Below are 22,247 nucleotides of genomic sequence, written 5' to 3'. Positions count from 1 at the left end.
TACGTACTGATTTTAAGTATCGTCAAACTATTTTCATTGAAATACACTCAGGAAAACTATCTTATCCAATCAGCATTTAATAAATAAAATGTTAAACTCTTACAAGAAACAGGTTAACACTAATACCTTAGAATGAGTCATAAATTCTCTCTATAAGTTAACTAGACTATTTTAAATTATCTGTATGAATTTTTCTTAGCTTACTGCTCTATACAGCAGGGAAAATGATATGTGATATAACTGTTAAAGACTACAATTTTCACTTATTATAGTAGCACTATGAGATGAGACAGCTTAAAATCTATCAGTATTACTGCTATACCGATTTGCCGGTATTAATATCTAGAATCAGTCTAGGGTCTAGGCTGTATTTAACTGACTGTATTTTTCAATGTCTACAGCATACTGCCGAACAGTTACTGATAGTAGACAGGCTAACTTATGGATAAATTGTTTATTTAGCCGCATCAGAAAATCTAGGATAGAATCTTCTGAGCTTGTGTAATTAATTTGCTCAATTGATTTGAAGTAGTTTAAAGTGATACGTCATTAACTAGACACTTTCACTTTATGAACCGTGAAAATTTGAGATATTGTAGTAATTCAATGAATAAGTTACTAAGAAGTTAAAGAAATGGAGAGAAAATAGCTCCTGAAAAACCAGGAATTAAGTAACAAATCGTGATGTGCTAAAATTTTCTTTTGTTGTTAGTTTGATTGGCTGCATCGGGTATGCCTACTCTTGTTTTTCTTTGATACTTTCAGTTTTAATCTACGTATGTTTTAATTGAAAAATTTACTTCTTAGCTGGGTGCAAAATTACTATGACATTGCTTAATAAATGAATTAAAGTTGTTTATTCTTAATTTATTTGAGTGATGGTATTTTTATGTCAAAGCGTAGTGAAAATCAAATTTTTATTGTTACGAATTATAGTGATGAACAATATTAGCACAGATTTGTTTTCTAGTTCTCGAGAGCTATCTATGTTTACACTCTAAAGTCATGCCGGTAATTTAAATTTTAGTCGTCTGATCATTAATTAATCAATCGAGAAATAGCTCTACTGTCATGGATCTGCACATTAATAATAGTACATTATGTCGTATCTCTCCATTCTATTAGAACGAAAGTAATCAAAAAGATGTAGATAATAAACGGTAATAACATTTAAAGTGGCAGTTGCAATTCTTTACTGTAATTCACAGAACTTGTTCTGCCTATGTACTCCAGTAAATCAGTAAACTGAACGATGTATGTTAATGATTCTTTATTTACAATTAAAGCCTCTGCTCTTTGAATGAAATCACATAAACCTATCCTACTAGAATTCGGAACTGCAAGCTACGCGTTGCGTTCTTGCATGTAGTCTAGCGGCCGTTCGACTGCAGGTTATACAGTGCCAATGCGATGTTTGGTTACATAAACTTAATTACATGTCTCAACAAAGTAGTCTCTCTATACCGAATCTAGTAGCAATTTATACTAAGGCTATGATGGGTATTATACCCATTTGTAATACCTATCCTCAATATAGAATTACAATAGTGGGGTCTAAGTATAAATTTTTGATTTTATCATACATTTAAGCCAATGTAATACGAATATAAATTATCTGTAGACGTTACTATCATAAATTGACTGCCGTCCGTAATTTATTTCCGTTATGATTAATTTTTTCAATTGCAAATGTGTCTAGGATGTAAATTGAAAATTATTTACGTAAAATTTCGCCCCTACATACGTTGTATAAATACAATTTAATGCCTTATTTCTAAGTAAAAATAGCCTTAAGATACCAGTAATAACCGTATGAACCGTTTCAAAACTATCCGGAAGTTATGCAATGGTGGTTAAAATTATTATAAATGTACCATTCTTATTTTTTTTATAAATCTACAGCAGCTGTTTTCAATAACATTGCCATTTCTTATTTTGTGATATATGAAGTATTTAAGGACAAACGCTTCCGCTAGCCAGTATAACAGTGACAAATCTGAAATAATAAATGAATAAATAGAGGGTACCGTGGCTATATTGAATCTTGAATATTTATAATCATTTAATTGTATGTAATTTTGGATGATACCATAAATTTTTACTTATTTCCTAAATACACCCTTAAAGTGCTGGCAACCAGATATTGCTTGTACACTTAAAATATTGCCTGCATACTTATAACATTATGCATCGCATACGATTCTAGGCCGGATCTTGTATAACGTTAGGGCTTTAATTTGTACGCCGCAATCTAGCTAAGTGTATTTACGTAGCCGTAACTTTGAAAATGTAAGCTTAACCAAGCAATTAAAAACTATATTTAAAACAATTAACCATTTATTAGCTTTTCCATTCCATTGGTAGGCCTACGATCAACAAAAAGATCAGATTTACTAACAATTAAAATATAATTGCGTATATATCTATTAACTTTAAAACCGATCTTACTATAGCATTATAATAGTAATTTAAAATAAGAAAATTTATACGACGCCTATCTTATACCCAAATCACCAGCTATCAATTTAATTGAAGTTCTTAGAAGCTGCTAATTCACATGATAATTTTTTGTATGGTAATTAACTAACAAGTCAAGCCTTAGCAATTGCTAGAGTGAAAAGAAATTTTAATGTGGGATTTACTACCTATACAAGCTAAGTATGTTTGCGATAAAAATCTGCTATCAGAGTTTATAAATTTCGAATAAAATAGCATTATAGCGCATTATTAAATTAAATGAATAACTAATAAATGTTTTTATTAATGAAGTATTTGGAATAAAAATGATAAAACATTGACATTTTTCTGACCGTAACGAGCTGTTTAACAATCGTAGAGCTATTTATTTGATTTAATGATGAACAAACACGCTTGAATAATTTATTTCCTTTCATATATATGGTTGAAAGCCCATTCTATAATAAATATTAAAAAATAATAATCCCTCTCTTGATTAAAGGGATCAACTGATAGAATAAAGCATTAAGCATACTTTTAACATTCAGAAAATTTTTTGAAGCAAATTTTACTATCAGAATATAAATTAATATTTATTATAATGATTGTCAATCGTGTTTGTACTATATTTTTACTGGCAAATTTAAATAGAAATTTCCCATATCCAAAGCTTTTGAAAAAATAATACGGTACTATTTTAATCTGTCTTAATTTTCACTTCCATCGAAATTCCATATTAACTTCTTTTAAATATCGATAGCTGAAACTTTTCCACATTCCAGCATTCAGTAGAATATATATTAAATATAAGCCCTTATGATTGGAATAATAATCAAATTCATGTCTACGCATATGAGTATGACATAAAAAGTGTGCTAGATAGTACAGTTTACGACGTTATTATTGCAGTCAGCTACTTGAATGTAAGCATACTTACATTAAAAACTTTAGAATCTATGGTAATTAAAATGCGCTTTAGAGAAAACAAAATGCAATAAATCTCTTAAATCAGCACCGTGAAACATAAAAGCCTATTGGACAAACTAAGCACTAAATATTTTTAATCTATTTTCTTTATTAAAATATCTATTTTAAACTCTTTTATTTCAAAAAAACAAATAAAGTTGATGAAAAGATTAATTAGACAATGACAATTTTACTTTGTTCATAAATACTAAACTAATTCACTTCCTAATCAATCTCATTTAGATGATCGGCCATTGGTATTTACTTACACAGCTATAAACATAAATGGGTCTTTTCAGAACTATTTTGATAATAGCAGTGAATAGACCAGACCTATGAATGTCATTAATAAAATAGGAAAGGGTATCTTCAAAATCTGTCTCAAAGTACCTTAATGCTGATTAGTGTAGCTATAGAAAATAACAAATCTATTACCAACTTGGCCATAAGGCTTAATATATCTAATAATAGATTTGAATGAATTGAGCTTAAGAGCTATTGCCAGAACCATTTATGCTAGTGAACATGGCGTACTTGAAGGAGTAGTAGATCCTGGGAAAAATATCATTAAGAGTTTGTATTCTTCGTTACCTAAAGCTGCACTGGCTATCACTTGCCCTCCATTACAGGCTTATTGTATTTCAGCTAATTTACAGCAACTGCTAAAATCGATGCATGGGAAAGATTACCTTTATAATCTTAGAATAGAGAAACAAATAGGAATAGAACTATTCCTAAGTGAATAAAGATTTTTGATTGCACCCTTACATATATGGTAACTTTATGTATTTAATTCGTTAAACAAGATGCTGTTGACCATTATCTTTCGTATTTTTATTTGGTAAGAGGTCAAGGCAATTTAATTGAGTATTTTCCAGCTAATGTATTGGTAGGGTTTTAAAATTATTATTTAAAGTATTAAATTAATAACTATCAGACCTGGAAATGGGGAATATTTCAAGCAATGGAACTAATGGGACTGCAACTTATTCTGATGTATTCCGATACGCCGGCATAGCAGCTAGTCCTTTATCAGCCATAGGCCTATTAGCCAATTTGTTTATGCTTATGGTCCTAAGTAATCGGTTTCACTTTAGCAAAACGACATATAATTTAATACGGGTCTCAGTTATATCAGATAGCATTTCATGCTTCACATCGGCAGCATGTTATATCTTGATGGTCGTATATAGATTAGATGTTAACGACGGCAGAATCGTTTGTCGTACGATTATTTTTACAACAATGACATCCTATGGAATATCAATGATGACCTTGGCAATTATAGCTATTGATCGTTACTTCGCTGTTGTTAGGCCGTTTTTATCAGTTTATCATTCTAAAAAATCACGAATTATTTTATTCAGTGAAATTCAAGTTTGGATTATATCAGCAGCTGTATGTGTGCCCCTCTTATTTTATGTTAATGTCTACCCTGACGATCCCATATTTTGCGATTTTCCTGAAGTTACTTTGAATAAATCAATTTACCTCTTTGTATTTACACTTATATTATATTTTATACCATCAACCGCGATAATAATTACATATTGGAGAATTATTATGCATCAAAGGCAAAGTATTCGGCCAGGTTACATTAGTGACGAAAGACGCTATCGTGATGAAACTAAGAAGAAAAAATTTATTGGTGTTCTTACTAGCATTGCCTCATCTTATCTGTTGACTACTTGGCCATTTTTTGTCGCAATTTTGAGCATGGCTATAAAGCAAGTCTCCGGTCGAAATTTGGTCAAAAACAATCTTACGCTCTTTCTTTTATTGTTTTACTCTATGACAGTTACACTTAGTATTACCATTATGAGTCCATTCTTATACATTAAATTTGATAAAAATATTAGAGCTGAATCTTTCAGGATTTTTAAGCGTTGCTGTTGCAAGTCTCTTTCTGAAAATAATTCAGTAATTTTAATTTCTAGTGCAAAACATTATCATTCAGATCATCTGTCTCCTATAGTGACAATCAAAGATTCGAAACTTAATTAAGATTTAATTTTCTTAGTAATGAAACCTGTTTTAGTGGATATTATTTATATCACTATCATAATTATGCAATAAGATCTTATTAACCACCTATATTATACCCTACGATCATTTTCATTGATAACATACTTAGAAAAGATATACAGTAATTGCATTGACCAGTAAACGTAATACTGCTGTATTAGCTAACAAAATCGATATTAAAGGTTAACATCACTTGAAACGGTATATCGTTACATTATATAGTTCTTAAAAGGTAATAAAAGAAAATTGAAGTTCATTAATTTCATCAACATTTAACCTTACACTTGAGCTAGTAACAATTTAATGTAATGAGTTTGGCGATATAAATTGAAATAACACATTAATTATTTAGAATTAACGTAGACTAAAAGTAAGAAACATTATGAATTCAGTAATAACAGATAATCACGCTTAATTCTTTCGATATTAAAAATACTCATAGGAAATCTTAGCCCTCTTTGGTGATTAATTTTATTACATCATTGATATTTATCAGGCCGTGTATATGTTGTAATAGCTAAATTTATCACACTCTAAACAATAAATTATTCATTGGTTAAACTCCAGATCTATTTATTAACTGATCTAGAAAATGATTGATCTTTTATGTACTATTGCTACCCTTTTATGGTTTTATTACTTAAATTGTGATGCGAGTAGTATCCATACTAATCTAAATCTTATTTTACGATGAATGATAATTTTAGCAACATGTCTTAGTTAATTGTTATCAGTACATTTTAAATATAAAGTAACAGTCAATTTAATCATATCTGCATCCTCATTGGTAATCTAATATGGTGTCCTTAAACAAATGTATTAATACATCTTGAAGATTTCAGTCAAAAATAAATAATTAAGCTTATTTTATGGCCAATTGATGTTACTAACTAAATTGTTATCAAGATATTAGGATTAAGCATTGCTTAGCCAACTTACACTCAAATGTAAGTTTAAAGTTTTTAGGGTACCATAATTGTAGCTTTTGTGATAGTAATAGCAGTATTAATTTTAAATACAGAATGCGAGTGCTATTATATCACTTAAGTCTTGCTTGATAACTATTAATCATTCAATTTTATACCTTAACGTAATTCTATACAGCGTTTGTATTATTTTTGAAAAAATGAATAAATTACGATAAGAAAGGAACCATAAAATTAAATTATATGCTGTTACGATGCGTAATATCTGTGACGCTATAATTATACTATAGTATTCGGTCGTTGGAACTGAATTATTTGGTGATAAAGCTAATCTCGCCTCTTAAGTTAGTAAGTGGCGTTCTCCGCAAGGATTGGCGTGTGTAGACTACTTTGTCACTAGTGGTGTGTGACATATGCATCTACTATTCTTTACCCAAATTAATAGTTTAATATCATTGGAAACTTAACGAAAGGTTAAATATTTCAATTAAGCTATTATAAGCTAAGAATTTTAAAGAAGGGTAATTATTATTAGCAAGATAATCTATTCAGTAAACTCAGAATTGTGTGAAGTTAGTGAATTACAGAATAAAACTACAAAAATTTAGTAGTAGTACTAAGATCAAAGTATCTAACAAAATTTGTATCGAATTTTTTGATATGTGAGTATTACGCGCAGTAGCAAACAAAATTACGATCTATGTGAATATGCACACATACCTTCAAGGAAAGCCGCTCATTCAGGGATAGACAATTTGAAAGTCTATAAATTAGACTAAATAAGCCACTTTATTTCCTACTTTACTTAATGCATCGTATATACTGTAGGATCATTAACCTATAATGGCTTAATAATTGGATCTTTAAAGTCTATTGTCAAGTGAAAGTTAGCTATCATATAATAGGAAATTCATTAATTGCAACGAATATTTCGGAATGCAATAAGTAAATGTTGCCTTTAATAAGGTAGTATTACGATTAATGAATATAAAATAGACCGAAATAACTTCGTTATAAAGTTAAAGTGCAAGCATAAAGTTATTGTTTAAGAGTGTGATAGATAAATTTGTTGCGAAATCTATAATAAAAAATAAGATCAAAAATTCTGAAGCATTGTAATAGCCTGACAATAATAATAGTATAAAATAAGTAGAGTTGATAATGATTTCATATTGAGATATGCTCGTATAAGTGATAAATTTCTAAATTAATGTTGCAGTAGCACGATATAAAGCAGCAAAATAATTATCGTATATATGAAGCATTTATACTAGTAATCAGATAATAATATTGCTTGCATATTAAAGCTATTAACTTGAATTAGGTACCACAGCCTATTACTATTTTTAATTGGAATAATGTATATTGTTATTATTAATTGGCTTCAATGAACCATCAGTTTTTGTGTATGATTTGAAGAAAAGTAGTTATTGTTTACCTTCTCTGAAATTACAGTTTAGAATCAAAAATGAAACTAGCTTTTTATCAGGAAGTTTGATTGTACTCAAATTTCAAAATATTAGACTGCTATATCTATTACATTTCATTTGCCCCAGTTACGAAATGAGAATTTCATTAGTTATGCTGATACACTTTTTGTAGTATAAGCTTACTACAACTTTGACTTATTCTGTTTGACTATAGTAGCACAATCACTTAGGCATAAAATTTGCTGAGTGTAAGGTCTTAGAAGAGGTTATAGATAAAATAGTTGACAGAATACGTTTCTGATATATTATCATTTGCTATTAATTAGTTATCGGCAGCTATCTTATTTATAAGAACGTTATCGCATTCGTTGGTATTTTCAATATGCCGTTAGTAAACCTTTAACTTTGTTCGACTGTTTAACGGTATAGTAAGACAGTAAAGTTTAGTTCAATACCCTAGCTCTACTCGACTCGTCTGGAAATTTCTAGCGAATCTTCCTTGTTACAAAGTGGAAGAGTTTCTAAAACTTAACAACCCCTTTTTCTATCTTTTTACTTCAAAAGGGCAAAATACCAAATGCTTTAAGTCTACATTGAAAGAATGGTTCGACCGTTATAGAACATAAAGAAAAAATAAATACGATAGGTACCTTACGTAACATCAACACTTGGACGGATATAGACTGCGCACTCATATTGTAGTCATAGCCTAAATAAATGTATAATTGATTGGCTTTCATCGATAAGTCAATTGTTTGCTATCACCATTAATAAAGGTATAATGTCATACAATAATCATCTTTTCAATTTATGGATTTAAAATATATTTGTAAGGGGATAGTTACCGAAAAGTTAACTTACATGAAAACGTAGTAGCATCAAAATCCGAAAATAGCGTATTAGAGGTACGAATTATTACAGGAATACGAGTGTATTCATACTTATGCATAATAAACCTTATTGGTATTAAATATTTATGATTGTAAGTGTGAGAATTAAAATTTTCAGTACATTTTGATCAACTGCTTTTTTTGTATCAAATAAACTATTCAGAAAACATCAATCTTCTTCTTTTATATTGACAAAGATAACGTAAATCAAAATCTCAATACAAGTGTCGTTTGTGTTACATTTTTAAGACGATATTGTCACAAACCAGCTTCTTGACAAAGTTAACATACAACAATTCTCTAAATTACCGTAGTTTCCGCGATTCAGTATTGTTACAAGTACTGAAGTTGTTGTAGTGATAGTATCGCTAAGAGATGTCATACTGAATATGCTTCTTTATTAACAGTATGTTTCTGCAGTTATTCTGTAAGGATGCTGATTAGGACCTAGATAGCATATCTAGGAAAAATAAGTTGTTCTCTTATTGTAAACAAGATGAAGATTGACAGTAATATTCATAGTATGCTCATAACTGTACCTTAATGGTAATTGTCTCATATATATATGTTATATAACGACTCGTACTACATAATAATAATGTTAGTTCCGTACTTGAGCTCTATTGGATTCGTGATTATTCGGTACTCAAGCTCTACTGAATTATCAATTTATTATTACGATAAAAGACCAAGAGTAACAAGTATCCCTTACCTATCTCACAAGAATTTAGACGCCTTTGCTTCTTCGTTAAACAGCTATAGAACTCTGCTTTATTCAACTGTCTGCCGAAGTTAAATACCCTTCGGCAGCTGCTATGATGTTCACTCGTTGTACAGTATGAGTCGGAACAGTTCATGAAATTTAGTTCATATTGGATAGCTAAATTAATACAGAAATTATTCATAATCTTAGACATGTACTGAACGATTTTAGATAATTAGATTACAGTATGTCCATACACAGAATTATTTATAGTATCCTCTATAACTGAATATCTTAAGGATATTCTTCACAAGCGTTACAAGACGTAACGCTATAATCAAGTAACATTAGTTACCTTATGAGAACTCTTACTACAGTTGAGCATAATTTACGGTAACAAAATACTAATTACCGTAGTTCTTACAGTAAGTCATTATTAGTTATCTCCATATATAAATATTAACCACTAAATTTAGTCATTTACTCTTCACGGTGGTTTGTGTAATGATATCTTCTTTAAGTAGCGTAAAGTATTTTAAGGTAGACGATGATAGAAGGTATAAAGGATTTTATTGAGATACAAGTTACAGGCTAACAATGATATGGTTGTTATAGATAAGGTATTTGAGATAGCAGAAATGTAGGAACTGACTAACGAGTTAGCGTACAAGGGTATTTATAGGTTTTAGATGGGATTGAGATAATGTCTTTATATGTATAGCATGTCGTCTATATGTAGTCATGATGTCGTACATTATGAATGTAATACAATACAGTACTTAAACGGTATATGATAAGTATTCGTATATTAGGATATTACTATACTAGCCATCTTCTATATAAGATCATAATGTTACAGTTTGTACCATGACAGATACATCATCACATCGATTAATTCATGAAGATTTCAATAGCGGATCTTTACTTCAGCTTTTCTGGTTTTGCCAAAACGATGATTTAAACAGTTCTGTCTTCATTCCAAATGATAGACTGTTTTACTATATGACAGATCTGTTTATTTTAATTATGGTGATAGTAATAAGTTACCAGCAATTTGCTAAATCCATCATTTTGCAAAATGCTTCAAATGCTATCCAAAATTATGGCTGGCATTAGTCTATGTAGCAGTTTGAGGTACTGAGTGTACTGTCCCATGGTCTACCTAGTATTACAGTCTTCTTCTAGTAATTGATATGGAGAGAACGGTATAGACATACAATGTGTACCCGGTACAGTACCACATCACATCAAGCCTTTTCGCCACAATCCCTTTTAAGTAGGAACAGTACCGCTATCGGACGTCTACACCAGACAGTATCCTTGATACTGTATCACGAAACCATACCGAGTTACAGCATATAAACGTTCAAATTTTGCAAGGCTTAGCTGATTTAGATCATTGCATGGCATGCAATGACAATCTTGCAGTTTAAATTACGTAGTAAACTTACTTCCATTCATTGGTAAATTTACAGGAATCCGTTGTGGTTGTATTGAATTATATGCTATTCATTAACATTTGGAATTGTATAGAGTGTTTGCCAATTGGTAGTGATCTTAAACTGGAGTGAAATAACCGTATAAATTGAAAGGTTCAGCTGTAGATGATACAATTTGGAAATGGCTGCCAGGCTACCAGCTCATATGTCAGCGTTGCAGATACCGAAATTCGGATCAAATCAGGTTTTGCAACTCAATAAAAATGCAACAATTCCTGTGATTAAGAGACCTGATCAGTTGATAGTGAAGGTGTTGGCAACGTCCCTTAATCCGATGGATATTCAAATTCGAAATGGCTATTCCGCTAAATTTATACAAAGAATGACCCACAAAGAAGGAACATTTCCTCTGACTTTGGGTCGAGATTTTTCTGGTCAAGTTGTTGAAATCGGTTCTAGTGTCAGAAGGCTTCAAGTTGGTGATAAGGTAATGTTACAAAGGACTTAAAATGGGAAGTATTTGTATGAAATCAGCCAACAGTTACTAGCATTTCTAATATTTAGATAGTAATGAGATTATAACCAATTACCTTGACAGTAGCTACAATGTATTTATTTCTTTTATCTGAGCTAATTTCCAAATGTTTAGCTAGTTCCATCATTACCTCTTAACGTAGAATTCTTTCACTCATTGTTTTTACGTTTGTAATGTAATGATTGCAATTTTATTATACAAGTACACCATTATTCATATGCAGTATAATTTAGACCTATGTAATTAGATGGTCAGACGTCGAGAAGGATAGGTTGCTACTATTTTCGAAATTAAGGTGCATGTTGTATGATTTGGAATAGGTTTGGGGTACTTGCTTACCTTTTGGCACTGGAGCGCATGCAGCTTATACAGTAGCTACCCAAAATTCGGTAATAATCCTTGAATTGTAACTCTATTTTGCGCGATTGAGTCACAGAGCATCATATGCTCGTATTTATTTATACTGCATGAGCCCTCTAACAGCAATTTATTGCCAATCGTAATACCCTGCCTTCTAATAATGTAATGTAATGAAAGTCTTTAGCTGACTCATCGAATAATGTGATCATTTCTAGGTTGCTATCAAACCGGATTTTCTTTCTCATGTCGAAGCTGCATCAATACCCTTTGCTGGAAGTGCTGCCTGGGCTGGATTAGTAGGGCGTGCAAAAATTTCACCTACGAAATCATCGCGCAAAAAGTGAGTATCAATAAAGGTCAATTTCCTCAACATTTCTTCTTGTATAGGCTGTCTCAATTTATTCTTTTCGCGATCTAATTTTGTTAAAAAATGCTGTATTGCAGGGTTTTGATCCTTGGAGGATCAGGAGGTATTGGTACGATTGCTGTTCAGGTTGGAGTAAACTGGCGTTGATTATTATACATTTCTTAGTTTGCCACTACAATGCGTTCAATTTAAGTATACGTATTATCGCTTCTGCTAGATTTTATGCAAACTAGTTTGCAGAGACTGATATAGTTTGTATGGATATTTATTTCTAACGCTGCATTTTGTACGTAAAAGTAGCACTGGTAATTATAATCAAATGTATGCCTTCCTTGTAGGCGTATAGTATTTAATAAAGAACTTTAAAGAGTGGTTTGATAGCACTAGCTATTCTTTAGGGCCTTTAATTACAATTCTGTTTTTGCTAATGTACTAGAGTCTACCTAGAATGCTAATGCTATCCAATGATAATATGTATTTTCATAGATGGTCAAGGCTTGGGGAGGATCAGTAGTTACCACATGCAGTTCAGATGCCATGGCTTTCATGAAGTCTTTAGGAGCGGACATTACCATTGATTACAGATCAGCAAATGCCTGGACTGATATCGAAAATGAGGGAAAGTATGTTTCAGAACCTAATGGCTCTATCTTAATGTATAAAAATGACATAGCAGTGATTAAATTTTTAATCTCACTTTTCATTCCTAGATATAATGCCATACTGGACTTAGTTGGAGAAAGCGAGGATAAAGCTGTGCATTTAGTAGCTAAGCGGGGATATTATGTAACCCTTCATAATCCACTAATTCAATTAATGGAAGACTTAGGCGTACTTAAGGGTGCAATTCGAGGGAGCGGCATCCTACTTCGTAAATCTTTACGACAAGTAAGTGTTAGGAATAATTTATCTTTAGGTAATCATGTAACAAGTTCAATTCTCAAGGAGTATTTCTAATTATTTCTATTTAAATAATTATCCATTAGAGCTGGAAATATGGCAGTAGCTATAATTGGTTTTATCCTGTAGGCAATGGGGCTGCATTAGATAAACTTGCGGTATTATATAAAGATGGAAAGGTTTGCTTCGGCTTTATAACATTGTTAAAATTTCACATTAACGATGCTACTATTATTTGAATATTTAAATCCTAAAATTTTTCAGATAAAGCCAGTAATAGAACGAAAATTTTCCTTTGAGGATATAATAAAGGCATATGAAGTATTTGAGACCGGTCACGCTCGTGGTAAAACAGTCATTACTTTATCGAATGCTGATTGATTCACTACTTGGAATAAAAGAACTCAAAGAAATAGTTGATAATCATTACGAATTGGTTTGGCAATTACTAAACAGCTTAAAATTCTTTAGGAAATGCTTTCAAATACATAGGTGCTGCAATTTTCTTTATTATAGCTAATTATGAAGCTGTTTACTTATTTTGTCACAACACCTAAGCGACAATTACAGTTGCTTTAAATCTATGTAATTTAAATTCAGAAGGAGCTATTCCGTGCCTTCAGAGTACAGCAAATATCGTACAAGGGGAGGAATGTTTAAATTAAATTCTATTTAGATTCCTTTACTGCCCATAGTTCATGTTGTCAAGATTGTAGCGAGAGATGCTATCGACTCAATAGCAATTATGGAGGAAACTATGGAATAATTGATGTCATCTAGTGAGAATATTTAGCAGAATACTAGTACAATCCATGTACTACATTTTTATCAATCTTTCAAAATAAAGCTTGAAAAATTTAGTCAAGATCATCTAAAATAAGCCGTTTTGTATAAGCAATTATTACTTTGCCTCAACTATTTCGAAATTTTGATTTACAGTAAATATCATCGTAAAAACCTTATCGGTGCACGCAACATAATTCAATACAATTTTTAAACAATTTTTATGTCTCGTCGATAAATCGAAATTGATGCAGTAGCGGAAATAGCTAAGATGCAAGATCGGTAAAATTGGTTCATCCATGTTTGTTATAATTAATCCTTTATCAGTGCGGTTTAGATTTTACGGCCGGTAAATGGTACAATGTACATTACGTATAAATCACTCCATGAAACCGTTCAACTTTGCGACCTAGACTTCATGCATTGCCATACATGAAATATAACGAGTGAGCTATTGACTATTTTTGGATGAGACTTGATAAAATAGTCTGAGAGACGATCTAGTACCTAGTTATCTGTTGTTTTAACTTGTTTACAAGCGCTCAGGGACATATAGTTAGCTAGCTACTTTAGTGCCTAGCTCAATCAGTAGGGCGATTGAGAAATCTATTGGTGATCCATTTTATAGTATTCTTTAGTCGTTTGTGTTGTAATCGTAGCTGCAACATCTCAATTACTTATTTCTGGGAGAATAGCAGAAAGGACGCAAGGTAGCGAGCGTGATCATTCAATCCGAATGATGAGCTATTTCGTCATCATTCGCCTAATACATCACAGTACGTAGTGCTAGCTTGCAGTCCATCCGTACTTCCATGGGTTACCCAACTTGCAGATAGTAAAGTACCAAGGACGTTACTAAATACTGTTTTAGTAGCAGTCAGTCAGTACAGTTCTGGTGATTGACTAGAGAAGTTAATGTTAGTACTGCTATAGTAACGAAGCCTTAACGTCCGAGAGTGATTGAAGGCAAGTTGTAAAACACTGCTCATATAACGGGGAATTGCAGCGCTAATCGACTCGATTTCATCTCTATCATAGCAACATAACTCAGGTAAGCCTTTGGCTTGTTTGTAGCTAAATGATATATACTGATTTCTTAAGATGGCGTTGGCTACTTGACTCCACACTACGGTTTACGGCTCTTGAGATCATATATCCGATCGATTTATCCATAACAAATAGTTTTGATAAATTCGATCAAACGCTTGAAATGCAACTCCTGTAGCTATCTAAATCCTCAAATCCATGCTACTACATTGATTACATCTCTATTGTATAAGGATAGCAAAAATTAGGCAAACCATGAACTAATCTATCATTATTGTTGATTTCAAAAATGCCACGAATATCTAAATAATATTGCAGTACAATTTCTGACTCTATCTCCATGTTAACAGTTTTGATCCCAGCGAGATAAGGCTTTATTAGAAATTGGTTTCGAAACTGTAAGTTTCCACTCTGTGATACCATAGCTAAGATTAAGAACAAAACCCTAGGTCGTTCATGAAATGGGATTGCCTGCATTGAATAGGGTCATAGTTCTATAACATTGCTGTGTTTTATTTGCAATTAATTTGTAGTACAGAAATAATTATTGCCTTGCAAAAAATGTTAACAATTGCTAAGCGTAATGTCGTTACCAACACAGACTAGTACACAAAATCGGTGTTGTTAGTGTATGAAAATAAGCAATTGATCAAAGTATTAGTTTGCCTTACATGCGATAGTGCATTTTGAAATCCTCTACGATACTTAATTCATCCTCTCTAATAACGATGCAGTTGCTTACAATCGCTCACAATCAATTCAATAACTGCCCAGTGACGCTCATGATTAGGGTATATACTTTTACATTTTCTCTATCTAGGTACATCTAGTAGTCCATGATTAGAGTCATAAAGTCAGGATTTATATGATTTACATGATTAGGATTAAAAGTAGCTAATCGTTATTTAATCCCAGACCTTCAGTAATCTGTAAAGGCTGATGGGAATTCGTATTCATATTGTGCTTCGCAAGTTACTATGGTGCACTGCCAAGTAGAGTACTGTATTCTTAATTATGAAATTTTTATTCTTATTTACTTCCTTATGATGATTTTCTATGTACTGTGTATTGCTTATAGTGCGACGTAAACAAAAGTATTGGATTCTCTGCACTATTGCAGCCTTTCATCGACTATTTTGGCTACGAAAAAAGTGGTAATGGCTAGGATTATTACAAAACTTCCAAAAAGTATGAGAGCTTGGCAAATATCCTCATTTGGAGATAACAGTGTTTTGCAACTAAATGAAAATGCAAATGTGCCGTCAATCAGTCGGCCAGATCAATTAATAATTAAGGTCCGTGCCTGCTCGATGAATCCCGTAGACATTTTAATGCGCCAAGGATATGCCAACAAGTTAATTCATGCCAGCTATGGAAAACAAGGAATCTGGCCATTGACGCTAGGACGTGATTTTAGTGGTGAAATTGTTGATATTGGCAGAAGCGTTAGAAGATTTAAGATTGGTGATCAGGTTATAAACCTTGCTAATCAATACTAACTCTTAAATTCTATCTTATGCATAGCACCTTATTTATAATCCCGTATTCAGTAGCAATAATCAATTAATTAAAAATAACAAATCGTCAACGTTATTATCCGGAAATGAATCAAGATGATTTGGATGCAAGGGGCTCTGGTGTAAGTATACAATTTATGCTATTTTTGCAGGTATGGGGTACATGCCAACCTTTTGGTCCTGGATCCCACGCGGAATATACCGCAGCTTTGCAACATGAGGTAAAATGAGTCCTGACCGCCTTCGAAATGGCCCGATAAATGTTAAGATATTCAATATATTTGATAAAAAGGTTGCTTCAAAGCCCAATTCCCTATCGCATATACAAGCTTCTTCTCTACCTCATGTAACGGTCACCACATATGCTGCTTTAGCTAATCGAGCTGGTCTGAATGCAACAAACACTATGGGGAAAAGGTCAGTACCACTTAATATCGGTGTAGATATCTAGCATCTACTTTTCCAATGCTAGCCATAATCCTAGCAATGATCAGTAGTTCTGCATCAAAGTAGCTTTTAATCTATTGCGTGTTACTCTGAATACAACGAATATCCCTTTGAAACGTTTGTTAATTATAAAGAGTTTTAATTCTTGGAGGTTCAGGAGGCGTCGGTACTATAGCAGTCCAGGTATGTTAGCTATTAGACTTGTGTTATATTCGAAAATTTAATTGTTTCTTATTGCAATTTTTGCATTATCTGCAAGTTAATTAAATGCTGGGGTGGTACTGTAGTAACTACTTGCAGCAATGATGCCGTTGAATTAATGAAGTCGTTAAATGCTGACAAAATAATTGATTATCACTCTGAGGATGCATGGAATGAAATGAAAGAGCATGGCTTGTATGTTTGGCGTAATGGCATCCATACTCATTCTTAACGCATTTAATAATTAATGGGTTTCTCAATGTTAATTGATCATCTCTAGATATGACGCCATTTTTGACACAGTCGGAGGCAAAAATGAAAAGCATGCTCTGCCCTTAGTAAACTCTAAAGGAACTTACGTCTCCATTCAAACTCCAATTGTTAAGAAAATGGATAAAAGAGGTATTGCAGCAGGGGCAGCAATTAGTGGCGTCGAGTTTGTGAAAAATGCATTGTTCCAAGTAAGTTTAAAATAAATTTATTTTGCTCGTTCAATATTAAGTAGCTAACTCGACGCTACCTTTAAAATTGGAGAACTTAAAGCGTGATAGTTGCTACAGTTGGGCTATTGGATTCGGGAATGGCTTGGCACTTGAAGATGTTACTTCACTGATAGATAACGGAAAGGTTTTGCGCTATTTATTTTTAGGAATATTTTATAGAATAGCACTCATGGCATTCTTCATAGTTTTCATTGAGACCCTAATAACTTTATTAATTAATGAATTACAGATTAAACCGATAATTAAAAGAGTATTCAATTTCAATGAAGTTCAAGATGCTTATGAATATCTGGAAAGTGGTCACGCTCGTGGGAAAATAGTCATTGATCAAAGTGGAGATTAAATGTAAAATTGTAAAAGTAGTACTGTAACTAATACTTTTGATATTATTTCCGATCAAGCCTTAAATATCCTATTTTATATATATATATAACATATATATTATTATTAGCGCTAACGTAGAATTACTCATAATCACTGTAGGTTATTTTGCGATATGAGCTGGAGAGTAGTTTATCCTATATCAACAGATATAATTTTGTCCGTGACTGCATATGTCTTTCTCTAGCTTCAACTAGAGGATGTTTCTACTTTACCAAACTTTAGCTAGTTTTGAACTTTGTAAATTTACCATTACTTATTAATGAAATTACGTCACTTAACTAAGCATTAGATGAATTTTTTACTTTATTAGTACTGGAGTATGCTTTTCTCGCACGTTCTTACAACTGTACGATTTGCTATACATTGCTACATCTTTACTGTAATTAATATGGATTTTCGTTTATTTAGTGCAGGAATACATGGAACACTACAAACGCCACAGCTAGCGCTAAGTCTCAAATCCATGATTTGCTTCCTTCATTGCCGTAGTTTTTGGATAAACTGGCGTATTCGTTTGCAAAGCTAGTTATTGATAATTCGTAAGATGCTTTAATACTTAATGTATGAAAACGTGGACTAAATTAGTTATTGAATATTGTGTTGAACGAATAATGCCACTATGACTACCGCTGATTGGTTAACATTATAACATAATGATTCTAAGAAGTAGATAACCAGTAGCCGATACTGTATATGGAAGCTGTATCATATTTAAGAGAAAATTAACGAATTTCTTAAATAATGAAGACGTGTTTCTTCATACCAGTTCATTTTTCTTATGAATTGCAATTAAGTTTGATGAATCTGTAAAATTTCATTATTCGTAAATGGCAAATTAAAGTTTGATGAAGTGTGTACTTTATTCCCATTATTGCTTAGTTTTTGTAAAATGATACAGTAATGGACACATCAGTAGTTTATCAAGGCATTGATCATTCTCTATCATTATCATCTTAAATTAATGCCAAATATGGTATTGTCGTTAACACCGACGAGGGGAATTTAAATAAATGAGTATCAACTTGCTTATGGTTGATCGGCTAATACAGCAATCTGTAATTAGTTTAAAATGTTGATATGAATCAGGTCCTTCAATAAGCCAAGGATTTACAGTTACCTCTGTTTGTCAATAATTACTATTACTATTGTATTTAGTTAAGGTGTTCGATGATTTGAAAGTAATCATTGCCGATACCCGCGTAACATACATGAAATTACATGCGTCATCCATCTCTATAATTTATCGTACTGTGATTACTTTTAAGTTATTTAAAGCCCAGTAAATATGCAGTAGTCAATTGATATTAAATACCATATAATATTAGGTATGATCTTACTCCAATTTCTAAACTAGTCATTCCGTTAAATTTATATTGATAGTTATATATCCGTGCACGTACGTACGAGGAAAATGAAATGGAATTTGCACTAAAAACTGAAAATGATATATAATTGTAGTAGTAGGGCATATACTACTACCATGATTACAATTGTAATTTAAGTAAGTAAATATGGTAGAACGTATTTTAAAGATATTGTTTAGGCTGTTAAGAATTACCGTACGTTAACGAAAATACTTGCATAGGACCTATGGTTATCATAGTTCAGTTTTCTAAATCAATGTATCCAGAATGATATATTCCGTGCTTACTAAACTTCAAAACTCTAATCTCGTAATCCATATCTTGCAAAGTGGCGGACCCATTCTAACAGATACATAATACAGAAAGGTTCCTTTGCGTCCAATTAAATATGCATGTAATTATCGGTGAGAACGAAATTAGTTTGTCAAGGCCTTATAATACGTTAGATTACATAACTCAAGATATTCATTAAATCGGCTGGTATTTATTATCTGGATGTTCATACTACTCGAGCTTTCCAGATTTGATTTTCCTTGCAACAAAAAGTCACGGTGCACCGTTACCAAATAAGTAACTGTTAATTACTGAATAGTTAAATATGGCTATATGTCGTGTGTGTGTGTCACGGCACGCCGTTACCAAATAAGTAACTCTTAATGAACAGTTAAATAAGGCTATATGTCGTGTGTGTCACGGTACCCCGTTATCAAATAAGCAATTGTTAATTGATGAATATTCAAATAAGGCTATATGTCGTGTGTGGTAGCTTGTAGCTATCCTAGGATGAGAATATTGACGTACATATTTAGTAATATATCATAGTGATAACGCTAACTGAATTCTCACTAGTTGACACTGGAACTCATTATAGAAATCTATTTAAGCACGTGTATTTATAGAATAAATTAGTAGTTGCTCAAGAATGGTGCAAGACTCTTATAGTGAAGAAAAGTGTAATATATTCAGTTATCTGCGGAGTTCAGTTGGGAAATCGAGTTCGCGTATATCGCTAACGTAGAAACTGGAGATACTGGGAGAAGTAACTCGAGTTATTATACTTGCACGAGAGATTCTTTACTTTGTTAATAAACGTTTCCTTTGTCACCAAGAGAGGGTTGTGACGCAGGGTCACGTTCAATAATTATTGCGAAATAATTTCAATACAGATATTAAGTGCGTCTGCGGAATGTAGAATTTATGTTATCATATTGCTAGCGAAAAATATGCACAACACTTTAAGCAGTTCCAGCAGAAGCACAACATATGCTCCAAATGAGATTCGAGTTTTAGAGTTATTAAAGTACGAAGCTGCACATTTAATATGTTTCTACAAAACAAAACACAAACATTTCCAATAATATTCTGGGTTAATTTAAATTTTATGATGCAATTAGTGTCGTAAATTAGTTATGAGCGCAATAATGCAGAATTTCAAAAATATATTAGCTGCCTGTGAATGAAACGAGATAAATATATATATGATTCAAAAATAGAAGTCAGTAGATGCAGTTTCCGTGGCGCCAGATGTATTATGTCGGGCAGCAGAATTTATTGTTATCGGTGACTCTCAATAGCTAATTCCTTATATTTCATTCTCTATAAATAGAAAATATTTTAATTATTTACGAACTTCCATAACCAACAATCTACGGACTGAAACTTCTTGTTATTGCGGTTCGAGCAAGGCAAGCTAATAATCTCTTTTAGGTATTTATTCATAAATTCATATACAATAAAACAATTAATAACAAAAGCAGCAGTGATACTAAGGAATTGAAAGTATTTCTAAACAAACTGTAAGTTTGTTTAGAAATAATTAGAGATTTCCTTTATTCTAAACTCTTAGGTAACGGTTATAAGTTACAACCTTAGAATTTGAGATAGCGCGAGTTCGTTTCTAATATATAACTGCATACTAGCTATTTCTATTCAGAAGTATGATGATGATATTATTGTTGCAGTAATTAATTTCCTATGAACACTTTACATTTATTAGATACATGTAGAAGTTGATATGTAATGTATAATTAAATTATATTTAGTCTTTATTATTTGTCAACACCCAGCATGGTAACGATTAAAAGCTTCTTATAATTTAGATACAAAGTCAATAGCCACCGCTATGATTATTATTCCCTAAATACAGCTGCACCATATTTCATGAAAAAATTCTAGTTCCGTAGTAAAATCTTTCACAAGAATAAATTACGTTTGCTATCAGTATTCCTAATTAAAAAGAGTTCATAAAGCTTGTTAGCAAACAAGCAGGTTCTCTCCTACACTATTCTACTTTTTTTTTTTTTCTTATCTAAAACAGTGTTTCGGAAGCCCATGTACGAGTATCGTAACTCCATCTACATCATTAATTAATAATAATATTAATTTCTAGTAAATTTAGCAATAATAAGCTTTGTGATCGAATGCATATAAACTACCTTAGTACGTAATTATCGTACATTAGGAGGCACCTCTATTTTAATATATTTTATATTTAAATTGCAATAATATAAGATTTATACTTTATGATATTAACTATATTGTGGCATCAATACGGTAATATACTTTCGAACCCATCGTATCAATCATTGCTAGTCAACCAATATCAAGATCAAATTCAGCATTTGTAGTGAAAGCTATCCTTGAATATTTAACAATGCTAATACTTCCAATATCTAATTGATACTAAGAACTCCTGCTCAAGCTAATTCTGTTACCGTTGACGATATGACTGTGTATTTGATAAAAAATATCACCAGATTTAACAAAAATCGCAATTTAAATTTAATTAATATGCAAATAAATTTAAAGCAAATTTATATTCTCTCATTGAAATACTATTGTAAACATGAATGCCTTATTCTTTTTCCTATCCTTAAAGGCCGTTTAGAGTAACAAAATTTAAGTTTTAAGTACATCAAATAATTCGATATTGGAGTTTAGTTATTAACTGCTCAAATGATCTAATCGGTTCTGTAACAATTTGAAATGCATCAAACATATTAA

At 31.8% G+C, this 22,247-nt stretch overlaps 2 protein-coding genes across 2 annotated transcripts; both read left to right on the top strand.

Annotated features, from left to right (window-relative positions):
* Positions 1–4,368: 4,368 nt before the first annotated feature.
* On the top strand, positions 4,369–5,427 carry TRIADDRAFT_56628 (uncharacterized protein; the record flags this gene model as incomplete). The annotated part of the gene is made up of 1 exon (XM_002112932.1): positions 4,369–5,427. The coding sequence occupies one exon, from the start codon at positions 4,369–4,371 to the stop codon at positions 5,425–5,427; it is 1,059 nt and encodes a 352-aa protein (XP_002112968.1).
* Positions 5,428–11,041: 5,614 nt separating this feature from the next.
* On the top strand, positions 11,042–17,839 carry TRIADDRAFT_25705 (uncharacterized protein; the record flags this gene model as incomplete). Its single annotated transcript, XM_002112931.1, has 8 exons — positions 11,042–11,323; positions 16,498–16,566; positions 16,638–16,762; positions 16,927–16,975; positions 17,052–17,188; positions 17,274–17,454; positions 17,528–17,620; positions 17,726–17,839. The coding sequence occupies 8 exons, from the start codon at positions 11,042–11,044 to the stop codon at positions 17,837–17,839; spliced, it is 1,050 nt and encodes a 349-aa protein (XP_002112967.1).
* Positions 17,840–22,247: the final 4,408 nt, after the last annotated feature.

The sequence above is a fragment of the Trichoplax adhaerens genome, genomic scaffold (genome assembly GCF_000150275.1).
Source record: "Trichoplax adhaerens TRIADscaffold_5 genomic scaffold, whole genome shotgun sequence".
Lineage (NCBI taxonomy): Eukaryota > Metazoa > Placozoa > Uniplacotomia > Trichoplacea > Trichoplacidae > Trichoplax > Trichoplax adhaerens.
This window is presented reverse-complemented; position numbering and strand designations above follow the sequence as displayed.